The 20,302-nt window shown below is 44.6% G+C and overlaps 1 protein-coding gene across 1 annotated transcript in view; it reads left to right on the forward strand.

Annotated features, from left to right (window-relative positions):
- Positions 1-9,350: 9,350 nt before the first annotated feature.
- The window catches only part of LOC125997602 (uncharacterized), a 59,091-nt gene continuing 48,139 nt past the window's right edge, over positions 9,351-20,302 (forward strand). Inside the window, exons 1-2 of the mRNA XM_049766023.1 lie at positions 9,351-9,749; positions 10,204-10,731. Of these exons, the coding sequence (XP_049621980.1) occupies positions 9,351-9,749; positions 10,204-10,731 (927 nt within the window). The remainder of the gene's footprint in view (positions 9,750-10,203; positions 10,732-20,302) is intronic.

Genomic DNA, 20,302 nt, shown 5'->3' on the forward strand with positions numbered 1-20,302 from the left:
AAACGATATATGAAAATTAAGAATATAAAAACATTTTACACTAATACTTGTTATTGTGACCAATGTGAGTTACAAGTCTTTTCCAGTTATATTTAAAGTACACAGTACGACTGGTGTCCTCTTCCCTCTACCTCTGTTCCCAGCATGCATCATATACTTTCTGGATTGCTAGTATACTAGGTCCCCTCTGTGTATATTGGGTTATCTTGATTCTATTAATAAAACATTTTTTTAAAAATACATCTAATAATGCAATAGTCAGATACAGCCTAGTAACAACCAGGTAACATCACCTTATCAGAAGAAAATATAACTCACAGACACATCCCACACACCACAGTATCAGTCAAATGCACTCTAAGGTACTATTTGCTTCAACCGCTTGCTCTGCCCAGGAGCCAGGCATGTCACCCCCCAGGTCTGTGAGCTGAGGCTGGCACCCACATCCTAAATCCTGCCACTTATTATTTACTTTTTCCTTCTTCCAGAAAAGGCTGGGGTACGGGGTTGTAATCAATTGGAGGGGCACTGATCTTCCTAAACCATTAATTTAGGAACCTCCTTTGTCATAGCCCTATCCCAGGCTTGACTCACCATCCTGCAGTGACCACAGTCAAATTGCTAAGCATGTCTGAATCCACAGCACATAGGTAAACACACAAATAACATGAAAGCTAACAATGTGAAAGCTCCCAGCAGCCAGTGGAGCTGGAGCAATGAGCATTGTGGCCAGCAGGCTTTCAGTTACAGTTCCTGAAACCTGATGTCCTTCCCAGTCTTGGAAGTAAGAGCCAAGCTGTGGAAGGGGAGGGCAGGGTGGGCGGGCAGAGCTGGGCTTGTTCTCCGGTTCCCATCCCAGCTCCCCACCTGCCTGCCAGGGCCTTCTGTTAGTCTCAGACTTGCAAACTAGTTGATAATCCAACAGTTTTCTCACTCTCCTGGCTGAAATGGCAATAGGGCCCCCAATTTATAGGAGAGGGTTCAGATGAAATGTGAAAGCAAACATAGCAGGTATTTAATGAGGTTACTGGGAATTTAATAAAGTCACTTTTGAGCTTTGGAGCCTACCTCTGCTTTCCTAGAAAACTCAGCACGGTCTTCTCTGCTCTCAACGCTTCCCTCCCCATTTTTGTGAGCCATTTCCATGAGCTTTCAGCACCTTATCTTCTCACTTCCGTTCTGCTCTGGACTTTATTATCTGCTTCTTAGCTGGCAGGCACCAACATGAGAGGTGGGCCAAGATCTGCAGGCCTGACCTGCTCGCCAATTTTCCTGAAAGCCCTTCACTTGTCCTCTGCAGACTCATGTATGCCAAGAGACCTGAACCTCAGACTCTTCCAAAATCCCAAACTGACATGTTCCCACCACCACCACCACTACTATCACCACCACCATGATCCTTAGATGTTTCTAGGCCTTCCAGCAACAGGTCTGGCTTACCCTTTTAATCCCAACTTCAAGCTTATTCAGACTAATTCTGGCTCTGACAATGGAGGTAGGTCCACAGATCTGGGCTCAGAGGGAGTGGCTTTGCTTTTCTGAGTGTCTGTCCCTAACCCCATCCTTCTTCAATGAGGTCCCTGAAGGTCTTCCTGCCTTTCTTGAGATGAGTAATTTTGGCATCTCCCTAGGTAAAGTGTTGGGTACCTGGAAACCAAAATTTGATTTCCTCACCCTCTGGTAGGTGGTTCTTTTTTCATAATAAACTGTGACAATCCATTAAAAAAAACTCTAGGCAAGTTTCTTAAAGGAATTTGTGGGCTTTTAAGTGTCCTTGTCCAGTTTTATTCCAACTCTGCTCTGAACCTAAAAAAAAATTGCCTCTCTCTCAATTGCCCCCGAGTCCTCCATCCTCCTCTACACCACCCCTGAACTCTAATAAAATCAGGTCCCTGTACTAAATGCAAAGGCCATGTCCTCTTCCTAGAGATCAGAATTTTTCAACTACTCGTACAAAGGTTGGGGATGGTTCTCAGTGGTAAAGAAGCTCTGGCCCTTCTCCAATCAATTCCTGGTGAAGAAAACAGCTCCAGACACCGTGCAAACCAATGCTGAAGTTCTGCCTATGTATGGCAGCAACCCCCCATCTCTGCCTCCTGGGCCAACTGGCCAAGCTCATTCCTCATTCTGGTCCAACTTGAACTCCTCCCTAGCCCCATACCTAACCTTCAACACTCAACATTCATCTACACAGTAGTTTTTCTCTATCTTGGACTTCCTAGAATAGAAGTTCCCTGGACAAGAACTCCAACTCCTTTACTTCAGAGATACCAAAAATTACCAAGCACTTCCCAGAAGAATAAACAATAATGGGTATTTCCTATGTAATGCATTGATGTCTACTTGGGATTAAAGTCACCCTTACAAGGATGCCATTATTCTCAATATTCTCTTCCAGGGCCACCCAATTATACTACTGATATCAGAGACCCCTGCTCTGCCTGTTTCTACATTTCTTTCTCCCCTCATTCTTACACATCTGCTTGCCCTCTGGTGCCCCCCTCAATCTCCCAGGCACCCCCTTTCCTCCAGATCCTCCAGCTGAAATATGACTAAGCCTACAGGTTTCCTCATCAAATCCAGCCTCTACAGAGCATGGGCCTCCTTCTACGTCACCATGTTCTATCAAAGTTTTTTTGTTGAGTCATGTCTGAGATCTGGAGGAAGAGGTGGCCTCCAGAGGAGGCAAAATGACAAAATCCAGAGTGAATTCATATATAACAAGAGGCCTTAAGACCATGGTGGAGTTCAGCAGAAGTAAATAAAGAAGTGTTGTCCAGCAATGGTTTATTTACCAGGTAGATCCTAAGAAGACACAAATTAACAGAACTTAGATAAGGTCAGAAGAAAGCCTATCAGGAAGACAATACAATCACGAGAAGAATTTGAGGTCCTTTTAAGTTACCATGGGTTCCTTTCAAGCCATAACACGGGTGTGGTTTCTTACTTAAATTACTTCCAAGGTGTCTCAGGACACATCAAGGGAAGTACAAAACATTTTATTTATTGCTCTGAGCCCTATGAACCTCTCCAGACCTAATCTTCTTTTCCCCAGTCTCATTCTTTCTTACCCTACATTCAGTTCGTCAATGTGAAAAGTCAATCCTGATCCCAATCCCAACCAAACACCTTTTGTAGCACCCTGTAAACTCCACAGGGATAGGAGGAACTACTTATATGTCTCCTGTCCTATTCCTGGAAACTAAAATTATCCCCATATAGGAAGGCAGAAGGAATAAAGGATTTTGTGGCCGCCCTCCACATGTGATGACCCAAAATTGTTTGACAGGGAGGAAAATTTAAGCCAGTCTATTCGAAATTTGAATCCATTAGAAAGCACAATTTTAGGGATTGGCAAGATAGCACAACAGGTATGGCACTTGTTGGCATGTGGCTAAACTGACTTTGGTTCCCGAGGACTACTAGGAGTGATTGCTAACGCAGAGCCAAAAGTAAGTCCTGAGAACAGCCAAATATTAACACACACACACACCCCAAAAGATCACATAATTCTTACAGGGCAAAAGTGCAGAGATTCAATTCTGCAGTGATGTCAGCATCATGAAGCTCCCTGTTATTCAAAGAACAACAGCCAGGTTTGTGCATCTTTGGACACACTAAGATCCAGCAGCTGCTCAGAGTATTAAGAGCCAAAGTCTGTCAGTCTCTCAGAACTACCTGAAATGCTTAGATGGGAAGTGAGGCAAATGCTAGGCCATAGCTGAACCCCCAGAAAATACCTCTGGAAGGCCAGCAAGGCGTGGGGAGACAAGGCAAGAGCTGCCTCCTAAATAAATGGCAGCTTCAGTTCTGGAATTCCCAGGGAACAAAATAAAAATAAATAAATAAATAAAACTTCCCTCACTTCCTTTTATTAAAAGCAAAGATCAGTGGCCTCAAAAACTTCCCCTAAAGTCATGCTCACCCACATAAAACAGAGCTGACTACTGCTTACAGGAGAAGTACAGCGCTGAGAAAATCATATGAGGCAAATAACATGCTACGGTAATGACAGTGGTAAACATAAGCCAACCTTCCTGAAAAGGAAATTATAAAATCATCAACTGCTCTGCCTAGAGCTATTAAGTAATTGAAGAAACGAGGTTTGGAAGGGGAGAAAGTGGTTTTGAGGGGCACACCGAATTTACAGATCAGACCTTGCCCACCACCCCCTTTCGAGGCAGTCTCTCTTAGACAACTGTGTTTCTACAAACTGCTCTACTTTGAATATTTTACTTTTCCTCATACATATAATTCTAAAGAGTGTAATCCATTAATTAATTTTTTATTATGCTTTGAAGCTAGCCTTTTTCTCAAGGTACCCACTTCTAATTATATGGCACTCCAGAGGAAAATGACAATTTAAATAATTTTGCTGTAAGTCAACTTTTCTTCTACAAAGAACAGTGCATACAGGCTTGGGAGCTCAACGACCCCTACTCAAACCCTACTCAAATGGTTCCATCATTTGACCGGTCTGTGACCTCAAATCAAATCAAGGGACCTAAACTTTCTAAACCTGTTTCCTTCACTATAACAACAGAGTTTTATTTTACTTTTAGGCTGGTGAAAGACATGAATGAACATCAACATTCTTTTCATTGAAATTATTTTTATTGTTCCCCTATGTCAATCTTCTTTTAAAGAATAACAGTGAGAGCCCGGAGAGATAGCACAGCGGCGTTTGCCTTGCAAGCAGCCGATCCAGGACCAAAGGTGGTTGGTTCGAATCCCAGTGTCCCATATGGTCCCCCGTGCCTGCCAGGAGCTATTTCTGAGCAGACAGCCAGGAGTCACCCCTGAGCACCGCTGGGTGTGACCCAAAAATCAAAAAAAAAAAAAAAAAAAAGAATAACAGTGAGGCTAGCTAAGTAATTTTTCTTGGGTATTTTTTGGGGGAGGGGCACACCCAGTGGTGCTGGGGGTTACTCCTGGCTCTGCACTCAGAAATCACTTCTGGCTTGGGACCTTATGGGAAGCTGGGGATCAAACCCCCATCTGTCCTGGGTCAGCCACGTGCAAGGCAAATGCCTTCCCACTGTGCTACCACTCTGGCCTCTAGCTCAGTAATTTAATAATTTTTGTTCTATACCTTTTATGATATCCAGATTAGAAGTATCAGAGAAAACTGTGTGAATTCTAGCAGGGTTTCAGAAGTGCTTTCAATCTTTCAGAAAGTAGAAGAAGTGTGGTAGAAAAGTGTGTCAAAGTCTGCTAGACATTTTTATTCTGAACTCTTGGTCTATAAAAGGTAACACGGTGCCCAAATCAATGATAGATCAGAGAGAAAGCTGGCAACAGCTGTGACAAACCCAATGATCATTTCAGTACAAAAGAGTTCTTGTTGGGGCCGGAGAGATAGCATGGAGGTAAGGCGTTTGCCTCTCATGCAGGAGGTCATCGGTTCGAATCCCGGCGTCCCATATATGGTCCTCCCGTGCCTGCCAGGAGCAATTTCTGAGCCTGGAGCCAGGAATAACCCCTGAGCACTGCCGGGTGTGACCCAAAAACCACAAAAAAAAAAAAAAAAAAAAAAAAAAAAAAAAAGAGTTCTTGGAGGCCGAAGAGAAAGCATAGACATAGGGCATTTGCCTTGCATGGAGGACAGTGGTTCGAATCCCCCAAGCCTGCCAGGAGCGATTTCTGAGTTTAGAGCCAGGAGTGATCCCTGAGAGCTGCTGGGTGTGACCCAAAAAAACACAAACAAACAAAAAAAAGAGTTCTTAACCAAGAAATAATTCCAGGCCACTCTCTGCAAGGAAAGGACATATCAACAGCCTTTTACCTATCTTGCCAATGACTTCAACTTACCTTCCCAGAATTACTGCTTGGGAGCAAGTCACTAATTAGCTCTGAAACATCTCCAGCACCATGGTACAGATGTCTGATGTGAATGGTTCACATGTCTGGGATTCTATGATATGTATTTGTTTTCTAGTGACAACCCCCCTTCCCCATTTAACCCTTGTTAGTTAAGCTTTAGGGAAAAAAAAAGGCTATACAAGTACTACCTCTCCCAGAGGCTTTGCCATATGAATCTAATGATTGCTGTTAAGCCTCAGAAGAAACCCAGCAAGTGCCTGAGCATGCCACTTCTGTCCAGACTAAGTAGTCAGTAGTACCAGCCTAGCTCCACATGCAATTAATCCTGACTGCCTACTTTCTGAAAAATGCCATAGCAGGCTGCCCCAACTGCACACTCAACTGCATACAACTGCATACCATGAGTGCTGTATAAACACTCAACCTCTACCCATAGTTAGTGAATTTTACAGAGAGAGAGGATAAGGCTAGTACCAAAGAGAATAATATTGAGTTAAGTCACTTGAGTATAATCACACACCTAACCTCAGAACGAGGAGACACACTATTGATTTCATCTGATGGCTCAGGAAACCAAAATTTCATAACTGGGGAATGCCAGAACTGGTGAATTCTGAGCACTGAATTCCAGAACTTTTGGCTCAGGGTACCAGCTCAGGGTTCTGCAGGAATTCACAGCTCCAAGGTGCAAACTATCATTAAAATACAATGTCATCACCCCCACCCCACATCCAACCCAGATCTGACAGAATAACCTAGCTAAGGTGTAAGTCTGTGAAAAGGAGCAGGGATGGATGAAAGGAAGGGGTTGGGGGAAAGAGACAGCCTTCCATGCTCAATAGCTTTTTAAGTTTCAATAGACCAGAGTAACTGGTGTTGCATCAAGGAAACTCAGAGTTCAGTCCTGTGACTCAAATGCCTTGGGACCATAAAAACACACTGCAGGGCAAGCAGAGCTCACAACATACCACATGCCATTCTCCATACTCTGCCATTTTTCTTTCCAATCAAGTCACAAGCAAGCTACATCACATGAGGATAACCCTGAAATTCCCCAATTAGATATTTTGCTAATCACACTGAGAGAAGCCGAACTTTGGGGGTTGCTCGAAGTTCGTGGAGAGGTATAGAGTTGTTATTTCTTGGACATGTGGAATAAAAACAGTTTCCTCCCACCAATCAAAGCCCCAAGGATATCCCCTCGATTTAATTCGACTTCCCAAACTCTAATGAATGGTTATATACAATGACTAATTACGTGTCCCCTGGATTCAGACAGTTTCTGCCATCCCACTTGAAGAGCCGGGAGCCGTGTAATCAAACCCACTCACGGGAAGGAGAATGGTAGTTAAGCATGGTTGATGGGTGACACAACTTAAGAATATTTTCAAGCCACTCTGTAACCCTAATAGATATATCAGCAAGAGTGCCCGATCCTGTAGAGTCTGCTGGCTCTTATATGTGTCTAAAACGACTTGCAGGAGAGATAGCAAAGTGGTAGGGCATTTGCCTTGCATGCTGCCAGCCCAGGATGGACCTGGTTCGATTCCCAGCATCCCATATGGGCCCCAGAGCCTGGCAGGAGCGATTTCTGAGTGCAGAGCCAGGAGTAACCCCTGAGCTCTGCAGCCAGGTGTGGCCCAAAAACCAACCAACCAATCATCAATCAATCAATAAAGTTAAGGGAAAAAAAAGTAAAATTCTCAACCACTGGACCCTTCAAAGGGATTTAACAAAAGCCACCACCAAAGTTGTCCTCCGTCCACCCCTGTTCCCAGTATGCACCCCATATTTTCTTCCTTTACCCCCTGGGCTGCTAGTATAAGTGGTCCCCTCTGTGTCTAGCTTGTTGTAGAATGGGTGTCGATTCTGTTGTGCTTGGCTTTGGATTTGATGTTTAAGTCTGATCGTTTTTTATTTCTATTCGATGTTCATACAACTGTATAAAATTTATATTGTAATAATAAAAAAACACCAGATAATATAATCTTCATTTCATAGAGGACTCACCTCTTTGAAAGAGCAGCTAAGCCCCAGCAACGACACCTCCTGGGCTGGGGCATTGCACCAAGACACAAGAGGTGGAAAAGGTGGAAAAGATGCCAGCCACACAGTTAATGCTCAGCTCCGGCTCTCACCAACTGCTATTCCTTGCCGCCAGGCCACGACTCCGCCCCGCAACAGCCCGCACCAGAGATGCCTTAAAATTCAGATCAAGGGGCTGACCCAGGACTGACGGGGGTTCGATCCCCGGCATCCCATAGAGTCCCCCTAACCTGCCAGGAGCGATTTCTGAGCACAGAGCCAGGAGGAACCCCTGAGCATTACTGCCAGGTGAGTCCCAAAGCCCCAAACCCATAAATAAATAAATAAATAAATAAATAAATAAATAAATAAATAAATAAATAAATAAATAAATAAATAAATAAATAGAAATTCAGTTAATTTGGGGCCAGAGCGATACAGCACAGCAGTAGAGGCTTTTGCCTTGCACCCAGCCAACCCACCCCAAACGGACCCGGGTTCGATTTCTGGCATCTCCTATGGTTCCCCCACCCCACCCCGAGCCTGCCAGGAATGATTTCTGAGCGCAGAGCCCAGGAGGAAACCCCCTGAATGGCTCCTCCGGATGTGACCCCAAAAATAACCAAAATAAATCAATCAATACATAAATAAAAATAAAATTTTTCATTAGGCTTCCCTACTTCCCAGGCGGGCAGCTCCAAAATTGGAGCTGGAAAGGCGGGCTACAGAGATAGGGGTGCAGTGCAGCAGGCTAGGGCTTTTTTGGGGTTCCCAGAACCCTCCCGCTCCACCCCTGAGATTTTTTTGAAAGTAAACTCTACCTGCCTGTTGCGCTCTTTCCGTGCGTCCCGGCTTACACGGCCCTCCAGCACCCCAAAAAGGGAATGGGGGACTCGGCCGCTCCCCCACCGAGTGGGGTGCAGCCTGATCTTTTTGCTTGCACCCCCGGGGATGGGCTTGTGCAAGACCCATGTTGGGGAGGGACTGCTCGGACCTGCGCTGAGCATTGGAGTCGGGGTCCCCGGTGCGCCCCAGATCTAAGTGGGTGTCCCCTAGGGACTCACCTCCCCGCCGGGCCAGCGCGCTCCGGGACTTGGGGTGTCGGTGCAAGGAAGCCCCGGCTCTGCGGCCTGCAGCTGGGCTCCGGGACAGGCTGCTGTTGCTGCTTCTGCTGCTTCTGCTGCTTCTCTGCTGCTGCACAACCGCTTTCCGCTTCCTGTCCCGGCGCCGCCCCGCAGTCCCGGCCCAGCCCTGCAGGATCGCGCGGCTGCGAGCCAAGAGCTGCGGGCCCGGCCCACCTGCCCGGCGGGGCACACCCCCCTGGAAGAGGCTGGGGTTCCCTCTCCCACGGGGCATGTGGGGAAGAAGGGAGCCCCACCCAGCACCCCAAATGAACAGCGATCGCCCCGGCATACACCCCTGGAATTTCCACCCAGCACCCCAAAAAGCAGCCGCCCCAGCACACCCCCCTGGAGAGACTGATGCTCCCTCTCGCAAAGGGCATGTGGGGAAAAAGGGATCCCCCATTCAGTACCCCGACTAACCAGCAGTCACCCCCTAACCCCCCCCCACGCAGCACCGCAATTGGCTGGCACACCCCAGCATACCCCCCTGGAAGAGACTGCCAGGCACTTACACGGGGTATGTGGGAAAGGAGGGACCCCCACCCGGCACTCCAAAATACCAGCGATCACACCTGGTACGCACACCCTGGAATTCCCACGCAGCAGCCCAATTGGCTGGCACACCCCAGCATCCCCCTGTGGAAGAGGCTGTCAGCACTCTTGTACAGGGCATGTGGAGAAGGGAGTCTTACCCAGCACCCCAAAGGACCTCTACGTAGCACACCAATTGGCCGGCAACCCAGCATACCCACCTGGAAGAGACTACCAGGCACTTTTGTACAGGGCATGAGGGAAAGTAAGGAGTCCCACCCAGCACCCCAACCAACCAGCAGTCACCCCTGGCACACAGACCCTGAACCCCCATGCAGCACCCCAATTGGCTGGCACCCCAGCATACCCTCCTGGAAGAGGCTACCAGGCACTCTTGTACAGGGCATGTGGGGAAGAAGGGAACCCAACCCAGCACTCTGACCAACCAGCAACTACCCTGGCACACATCACCTGAAATCCACACCCAGCACCCCAATTGGCTGGCACCCCAGCATACCCTCCTGGAAGAGGCTACCAGGCACTCTTATATGGGGCATGTGGGGAAGAAGGGGCCCCCACACAGCACCCCAACCGACCAGCAGTCACCCTCGGCACACACCCCTGGAACCCCCACTCAGCACCCCAACAAACAACCACCCTCCAGCACACCCTCTGGAACAGGCTGAAACTCTCCACATAGCACACGTGGGGAAGAAGGGACCCCCCATCCAGCACCCCAACTGACCAGCAGCCACCCCCCCAGTACACCTCCCCCTGGGGCCCCACTCAGCACCCCAACCCGCAGTTACCCTTGGCACACACCCCTGGTACCCCACCTGACACACCCCCTGAAGAGGCTGATGTTCACTCTCCAAGGGGCAGGTGGGGAAGTAGGGACCCCCCACTCAGCACCCCAACTGTCCAGCAGCCATCCCTGGCACACACTCCCTGGGACCCCAAACCAGTGGTCACCCTGACACACCCCCTGAAAGAAGCTGGCGTGCCCTCTCGAAAGGGACACGTGGGGAAGAAGGGACCCCAGACCAGCAGCCACCCCCAGCACATCTCCTGGAAGAGGCAGATGCTCACTCTCACACAGGGGAAGAAGGGACCCCACCCAGCACCCCAATACAGCAGTCACTCCCAGCAACCTTCCTGGGACCTCAACCAGCAGCCACCCCCGGCACACACCCCCTGGAAGAGGCTAGCGCTCCCTCACACCGAGCATGTGGGAAAGAAGGGACCCCTATCCAGTTCGCCAACATCCTGGCATTCTCCACTACATGAATGCAGGCATGAGCACGCATGCAAACATATACTTACACTCAGGAAGTAGGGACCCCTACCCAGCATCGCATTGCATCGCATCATACACCCAGATGTGTGAGCTGGAGCTTGCACGCTCAAAACTCATGCGTACAGATATCCTTATTCACAATTAGGCACAAAGAAAGAGAAAGAAAGAAAGAAAGAAAGAAAGAAAGAAAGAAAGAAAGAAAGAAAGAAAGAAAGAAAGAAAGAAGAAAGAAAGAAAGAAAAGAAAGAAGAAAGAAAGAAAGAAAAAAGAAAGAAAGAAAGAAAGAAAGAAAGAAAGAAAGAAAGAAAGAAAGAAAGAAAGACAAAGAAAGAAAGAAAGAAAGAAAGAAGAAAGAAAAAGAAAGAAAGAAGAGAAAGAAAGAAAGAAAGAAGAAAGAAAGAAGAAAGAAAAAAGAAATAAAGAAAGAAAGAAATAAAGAAAGAAAGAAAGAAAGAAAGAAAGAAAGAAAGAAAGAAAGAAAGAAAGAAAGAAAGAAAGAAAGAAGAAAGAAAAGAAAAAGCCCTCACAAGCATGCCTTGACAAAAGCACCACTCATTTGCATAGGGCTTACCAAAATAAGCTATCACACACCGCCCTATATTCATATTTACCTGTTACAAGAACCAACTTACTCATGCCTTGACTAAAACTCATATGCAGTTCAGAAAATGACCCCAAAACACACACACACACACACACACACACACACACACACACACACCACAACGTTCTTCTACCTCCCCTAAATAAAATCATCATCAAACTCAATCTTCTAGAACTTGCTAGAAGAGTCTCTCTGAAGATGTGAGAGCCCCGAGTTCCAAGCCCGACTCAACCAGACCTTGTTTCCTTGTCTGAGAAGCTGAGAAGATAATGTGCCAACTTGGTAGGCTGTGATGACCAGGAGACACAGAACAGCAGACATAGAACGTATATCAGTAGACATAAAATATACATCAGTAGACATAGAACATATATCAACAGACATATATCAGTAGACATAGATAGTAGTCATTTTCTTACTTGAATATGTGCATGTTTTTCATCTAGTGGAAAGTGTAGACTCTACCTGGGACCCCAAATTGTTCCTGAGTCAAAGATGTCCAATAGAAGCTCTACAAAATGGAGTCCAGAGAGCAGTGGGGACAGGGAAGCAGACATTCATCTAGAACTAGTTTTAGCAAGGGAACTCTCTAGCCCCCCCACCCCCAAAGTCTTCATTCTTCTCCCACATTTCCTTTTCCCAGTCCTTCTATTCTCTCTCCCATGTATTATTGTATTGCCATGGAGGGGATCATATTATCTTGTTGGGTTTGGGAGCCACACGTAGTCAAGCTTAGGGTTATTTCTGACTCTAAACTCAGGGATCACTCCTGGAGGAGCTTGGGAGACCCTATGGGGTCCTGGAGATTGAACTTGGGTCAGCGGCATGCCAGGTAAGTGCCCCATTCACTGTACTAGTGCTCGGTCCCTGACTTTATGTCATTTCATATTCAATAGAGCAGACAGGGATATCTGTTCCCTCCTCAACCTTACACTTAGCTCCTGAATCTGTAGGTTCTGTGGAAGGGAAACTGGTTCTTAAAGTTTAAGTGATAGTCATCACTCACCCCAAGTCGTGCTACAGGTATAGATATTTAGGGCTCCGTTTAAAAAAAAAGTTAACCATTTCATCTTTAAAATGTAATCCTGGGGGCCAGAGTGATAGCACAGCGGTAGGGCATTTGCCTTGCATGCGGCCAGCCCAGGGGGGACCCAGTTCGATTTCCGGCATCCCATATGGTCCCCAAGCCAGGATCGATTTCTGAGCGCATAGACAGGAATAACCCCTAAGTGTCACCAGGTGTACCCCAAAAACTAAAAAATAAAATAAAATGTAATCCTTTAAATCCAGAGAGGAAGAATATAGTGGCTTAGAAATCTGGCTTTGTAAGCATATGATCATAAGTTCAAAAGCCCAGCCTTGCATATGCTCTAAATACAATTCTAGCAGATCTGCTGTTTGAACCTGCTGCTGTGCTGTAGACCAGGCACTGGAAATGATTTCTAGTTACACTACAGTAGGTTGTGTGTAAGCTTTACAAAAAGAGTGTGATATCTGATAAGCACTACATCTCAAAGAGAAGGAGGAGAAAAAGATGTACAGATACCAGAGTCAGGATGAAGTTACTTTGTTTTGTTTTGGGCTCACAAGCGGCAGTGCTCAGGGGTTACTCCTGGCTCTACACTCAGAAATTGTTCCTGGCAGGCATGGGGAACCATATGGGATTCCGCGATTTGAGCCACCATTTGTCCTGGATTTACTGCATGCAAGGCAAATGCCCACCACTGTGGATAAAGTAGCTTTGGCAATCATAGGGATAAGCTTCAACAGTAAACCTTAGGAAGCCCCATCATTATACTTATGGTACTAAGTATATTCACCAAAGAATACCACAGTTGTGGCTTGTGTGGCTCAGTGGAGGGGCAACCTAAGGCAAGCACTGCAAGGAAAGGACCACAGAACTGATGACTGAATGTGGTAGTACTACAACCTGTTGTGCAACCAACAGTGACATTAGAGCTGAAAATGTGTGACCATCATAATCAGGTGTGTGATGACCACCTAATCCCCAGTCACTGCTGCAAAAGCAGGCAACAGAGAGAGGATAGGATGGGGAGAAAATAAGTTAAGTAGGTAAAATGGCTGTGTGTGTGTGTGTGTGTGTGTGTGTGTGTGTGTGTGTGTGTCTGTGTGTGTGTATGCTTTTTGGGCCACACCTGGGGACGCTCATGGGTTACTCCTGGCTCTGTGCTCAAAAATTACTCCTGGCTTGGGGGACCATATGGGACACCGGGGATTGAACCTCGGTTGGTCCTAGGTTAGCATGCGCAAGGCAAACGCCTTACTGCTTGCACCACCACTCCGGCTTGGTAAAATGGCTTTTTAAGTTTGTTTTTGAGGGCCGAACTTGGCAATGCTCAGGGTTACTACTGGCTCTGCATTCTGGAATTATCTCTGGTGGTACTTAAGAGATTATACAGGATGCCAGGGATTCAACCAGGCTCAGCCCCAAGCCAGGCAAATGTCCTACCTACTGTGCTATTGCTCTGGCTCTCAGTAAATAAAGTGTTTTAAAAGTAGATTTATGGGCACAGAAAAAAAAATGTATAACTGAATTTGCTCTATTGCTAGAGCATTTCCCTTGGTTTTTTTTGTTTGTTTGTTTGTTTTTGTTTTTTGAGTCACACCCGGCAACTCCTGGCTCCACACTCAGAAATCGCTCCTGGCAGGCTCGGGGAGCCATATGGGATGCCAGGATTCGAACCACCGTCCTTCTGCATGCAAGGCAAACGCTTTACCTCCATGCTATCTCTCCGGCCCCATCCCTTGGTTCTTTAATAAAATATGTGATGGATATTCTTATGGTCTTATGACTTGAGGTCAGCAGGGACTTGGGGGCCCACAACTGGCAGTGCTCGGGATCACTCCTGGTCGAGCTTGAGGAAACATATATGGTGCCAGAGATTAAACCTGGGTCAGGTGTATGAAAGACAAACACCTTACTTACCTTCTGTACTCTTTGGCCATGTTTATTTTAATAATCTGGTTTTACACAGAAAAGAATCTTAAGGTTAAAACTCTGTAGTAATCAGTCGTTTATTAATTAGAACTCTTAGAGGCCAGAAAGATAGCACAAAAAATAGAGCATTTGCTTTGCATATAGGTGCCCCTGATTTGATCCCTGGTTCCCTGAGCCTGCTATGAGTAAACTCTGAGCACAGAGCTAGGAGTAAGTCCAAAGCACCTCCAGGTGTGACCCCAAAATGAAACAAAACAAAAAAGCCCTTTTTATGCACCACAATACTGAAGTGAATATATTTTATAGTTATCATTATTTTTATCACCATTTTGAATTTTGAGCCACTGATTTTTGTCTTCTTCATTCTTATTTTTGCAAGTTTAGCTTTAGATGGGTAAAGCATACATCAGCAGCAGAACACACATTTTTCCTGTGGAAAATCCAGAGTTAGATCCCCAGTGCCAAAAAAGAAAAAAATCAGCAACCTAGATTTCCTAAGTCACCTAAACCACTTGGAGTTTGGCCAGTTGAGTTTTAAAGTATATAAAATTATTAGGTATTTCTTGCATTTTTAGATATGATTCAAACTTGTAAAAAAAAGTTAGAAATCAACAGAGCTCTAGAAAAAATAGGAGTTTTAGCATTGACTTTCCAATTTACGTTTCCAATTTTCTTACTCATTTATTTTATGTATATCAGAGATTCCCAAATTTATTTGATCCCTTAAAACACTTATGAAACCATACATGACTTTATTATTACAACTTTATACAAATAGAAAGTATTCCTGCAAATGCACTTAAGGCACCTATTGCCCACACTACCTACCCCCAGCACCATTCATTTTGAAAATACTGATCTAAATAATAATGATATTTTGAGCATTTGAAGAAATAAATAGATTGAAAAAAAATTAAAGATGAGGATTTTTAAAGATTTGTATTAAGAAGATTGATGTCATAAATTAAATACTTTCTAAAAGGAGTATTCTGTAGTCAACCCAATACTGTTCTCAAAGTACTCAATTTCTCTAGCCAAGTATACTCTCTCATGCCTGAAAGTTTTCTACTTTTATCTAGATTTAATAGATGCTGGCTTTCTTTATGCAGTGTATTGTATGGTTTCATCTCCTCTATTTCCTTCCCTAAAGATCTCTGATGACAGGATCTCTAAGGAATAAGGTCCTTATGTCCACATCATACTTGCTCGAATACATGCAACACTTGATCTAAGCCAACAGTCAACTCACATACTTTCTGAAGGGAAATGAAAACTGCAGGAAGACAGAAACTAGTCCATAGTTAGTCTGTGGTACCAAAACAGATGAGAAAGAACTTTTTCCTGTGAGCTATCCAAGTACAGCAGGAAGGAAAGAGATGTGATCTCAAGGTGAGAAATGAAGAAATAATCACAGTGAACATATTTCAGCTATTCCCCCTGGATTCTTCAGTACTAGAAGCTGATAATTTAGTTCAGGGTATAAAGTTGTATTTGTTTAGAATTAAGGTGAGAGATCTATATTTTAATTTACAGATCTTTTGTCTTGCTTTAACATTTAAATAAATAAATGAAAACAAAAAACTCAATTTTTAAATCTTTATTTAAGCACCATGATTACAAGCATGATTGTAGATGGTTTTAGTCATAAACAGAACACCCCCCTTCCCCAGTGCAACCTTCCCACCACCAAAGCCCCCCCTCCTTACCCACCCCTGCTTGTATTCAAGACAGGGCTCATCCTTTAACATTATCATGCTAGTTGTTAGTGTAGTTATTTTCCTAACAGCATTCACCCCAAAAACTCAATTTTAAAAATAAGAGGTCTGAGTGATAATACAGCAATAGGGCACTTGCTTTGAATGTTCAATCCCACAGCAGCCCTTATGGCCCCCCATGCACTGCCAAGAGTGATTTCTGAGTGCAGAACTAGGAAAAAACCCTTCATTACTAGGGGCAGAGTGATAACACAGTGGTAGGGCATTTGTCTTGTAAGTGGCTGACCTTAGACTGAGAAAAGTTTGATCCCCAGCATCCCATATGATCCCCCAAGCCTGCCAGGAGCGATCTCTGAGTGCAGAGCCAGAAGTAATCCCTGAACGCTGCCGGATGTGGTCCAACACCCCTAAAAAGCCCTGAACACATCTTAGTGTGACCCCAAAATCAAAAATAATAATGAATAATAATAATAATAATATGTAATCCCTTCAAAATTACAAGATAAGGAACTTCCCATTCTGGTTATGAGTCCCTGAATAGCCCTTGTGCTGTTACAATCTTCCAAGAAATTTCTGCAAAGTTATTTTACTTTTAATATTTTTTATTTTACTTTTAATTTTAATTTACTTTACCATTCTGTGCTTTTGTGTGAAAGAGAGATAGTGCAAAATAAATTATGATAATGTACTACTGAAGGTTTGAACCCAGGTCAGTTGTATGAAAGGCAAATGCTTTACCCATTCCACTCTCCAGCCCTCTCTGTTTTATTCAACCATTTCACTCAAGTAGTCAAGGAAAGAAGAGTTGGAAAATCCTGGGACCTGCATGATTCCCATGTTCAGCAGATTCATTGTAGGCTTCAGCTAGCAACTGCTCTTAGCTCTGCCAAAAGTCAAGTTTTCCAGTGAGGCCTTAATCAATAATAAATATAATATTGTGAGCTCCATCTGCCATCCCTTTGTCTCCTAGATGCATTTGTCCTGGAGTCACTAGAGAAGACAGTCTCTATTTACCCAGGTTTTCTCAAGACTTTTGCATATTTTACTTTCCTAAAATTCATCTAGAGTGCTCTCTCTTCTTTCCCCATGCCACAGCTCCCCCAAATTCTAGAATTATCCTCTAAAATTCTTCCTCCCTACCCAGATCTAATTCAAATGCCTTCTTTTACACAATACCTTCCCTAGTTCTCACATACAGACACCATCCACAGTTAAATTTTTTTAAACCTTGTATTGGTTGGGGCTGGAGCAGTGGCACAAGCGATAGGGCATATGCCTTACACACACTAATCTAGGACAGACCGCGGTTCGATCCCCCGGCATCCCATATGGTCCCCCAAGCCAGGAGCAATTTCTGAACACATAGCCAGCAGTAACCCCTGAGCGTCACCGGGAGTGGCCCCCAAAAACAAACAAACAAACAAAATCTCTTAGACCTTGTATTGGTGATTTGCATTTTGTTTCTCTTGAAGAATGTGTCAATTGTATGCTTTATATATCTTTTTTTCTTACATTATTCTTTCCACGTAGTAACAGCTTTAAAGAATACTTAGCAAGTATATAAATAACTATAAAATAAAATGGCACTAGCTCTTAGGAAGTTAATTTTCTAAGCAGGAATATATTTAGTAAAAAGAGTTACAAGTGGGGCTGGAGAGATAGCATGCGGTAAGGCGTTTGCCTTTCATGCAGAAGGTCATTGGTTCAAATCCCGGCATCCCATATGGTTCCCCATGCCTGCCAGGAGCAATTTCTGAGTGTGGAGCCAGGAGTGACCCCTGAGCGCTGCCGGGTGTGACCCAAAAAAACAAAAAACAAAACAAACAAAAAAAAAAGAGTTACAAGTATCTGCATATAAAAATAATTAAATAACAAATGAAAATATACAAAACATTAAGTGTGCCAAATAGCACAATTTTGAAGAAAATTGAATAAAACCCTCTGCAAAAAATGACCTTTAAGGGGCTGGAGAAATAGTACAGCGGTAGGGCGTTTGCCTTGCACACAGTCGATCCAGGGCATTCGGTGGTTCAAATCCCGGCATTCCATGTGGTACTCCGTGCCTGTCAGGAATGATTTCTGAGCACAGAGTCAGGAGTAACCCTTGAGCACCATCGGGTGTGACCCAACCCCCTAAAAAGGCCTTTAAGTGAGAAAGGCTTTTGATCAGCAAATAGATTATAAAAACCCCTGCTTTAAAGCAGACAGGCTTCATAAATAAAAGAATCTCTCATGGCTTCACATAGAAACTGTTTAGACTTAGCTTATAAACATATTTAATAAGCTTATCATCTGATTCTGAAACCCACTGTGACAACACATTGAAGGGGAGACAAGAGGTAACCTGAGACCCCCAGGGACAGCAAAGGGGTCACCAGGAAGATTGTTCCACGCCAAATCTCTCACTTCCTAACTTCCCAACCTCTGCTCTTTGCACACTTCTACATACGTCCAAGAAATAGGGAGGATCCTAAGTTCTTGATTGTATGGGCAGTTTGCACACAATATTCTCCATAGGAAATTGAGGAGTGCATAAAAGAAATAGAAAATTTTTCATCTAAATTATTTAACATGCTAAGCAACGCCAGTTCCTGGAAGTGACATCTGACACATTAACACATGTGCAAAATCTGCTAATTGGTTTATATTGTCTGTGATAACTTGCTAAGCTATGGGTTTTGGGGCGCCATGGTGGCGAGGATTGTTGGGGGAAGCTTCCAGAGACGATCTGCTTGTCCTCACAGTGAGAAAGAGAGGTGGAGCAGATGAAGCTTGAGGCAGTGGCTGGAACAGTGAGTGGCCTATTACAAATGTTTTATAATTGAATCTATGTGAGTTTTGAGTATGGGCAAGGTGTGGAAAGAACAGTGGCTGAGTTAAGGTCAAAGAGCAGTAAGCCGTGGATGTTGCATATAGCTCAGCATCTGAACTGAAGTGTCTGCAAGCAAAGGCCTGAGTGCAATTCTGACAAACCTGCTGCAGTTCTCGATGCTGCAAATGTTTCCCAGCTGCCCTATAACCAGGTGTATGGGAGCACTGAAACTCAATATGTACCCCCCCTCTGCAAGCACTACAACTAAAAATGATGCACAGCCCCAATGCCCAAGAGCTCATCTCCAGTAAACATATCTGTAAGCAATGCATTGACACGCTGAATGTACTGAGTATTTCCACCAAATATGGGCCCAAGTCCTGGCTGCTGTATATGAAAATATTTCCATAAGATATTCCTTTACCTGTCGTCCTGCCTTGATGTTCCAGGTGGGGGTGCTGTTGAGAGCCAAATAAATAGCTTGGGTTCCAGGCGTTCAGGGTCTTTTGCCAGAGTTGGCTGGCTGGCTCGGGGTGTGTTTTGGAGCTAGCAGCAGGCTGACAAAGGACTCTCTTCGCCCAACCTTTTACCCCATAACCCTCCTGTCTGTATGGATTATTTACTGCTGATAAATATTACCAAGATTTCCCCCCAAAAGGGGACAAGGGGATGGGAATCAATTTCTCATTCTCGGAGCTCTTTGTAAATTCTTAAACAATCAATAAAGAAGTAAATGGGACCCAACAATGGCAATAGTTTCAGCAAAAATAGGCTCAAGTGAATACACTACATCTCAAAACTGAGATGTAGTGTATTCAAAATAAATAGTGAGGATTAGAAGATAGAAACTGTGAATCTAATAGGTTTTTTTTTGTTTTTGTTTTTGGTTTTGGTTTTTGGGCCACACCCGGTAACGCTCAGGGGTTACTCCTGGCTATGCGCTCAGAAGTTGCTCCTGGCTTGGGGGACCATATGGGACACCAGGGGATTGAACCGCGGTCCGTGCAAGGCTAGCGCAGGCAAGGCAGGCACCTTACCTTTAGCGCCACCGCCCGGAACCAAATCTAATAGTTTTTAAGGAAGCTATTTAAAACTGTCAAGCAATGTCATCAAATATTCATTTGTCTACTCATTCAAATATGCATTCAATATGCAGACTTAGTGCCTCCTAGATGTAGGATAATGTATTGCCCACTAGGGATATGCAGTTAAATTGAGTATCACACAACTAGGGAATGTACAATATGAAACAATGGCAAGACCTGGGACTTGGTTTACACAAGTGATTAGCAAACAGTGAGGAGAGGTAGTGCATTCTGAAGGTCAGACCAGAATTTTATAAAGACAGTAGTGGAAGGTCATAGCCCTTTGGTAGTGATGGAGAATAAGAAATTGGTACATCATGGGGCTGG

This window comes from Suncus etruscus, chromosome 19 (assembly GCF_024139225.1).
Source record: "Suncus etruscus isolate mSunEtr1 chromosome 19, mSunEtr1.pri.cur, whole genome shotgun sequence".
Classification (NCBI taxonomy): Eukaryota; Metazoa; Chordata; class Mammalia; order Eulipotyphla; family Soricidae; genus Suncus; species Suncus etruscus.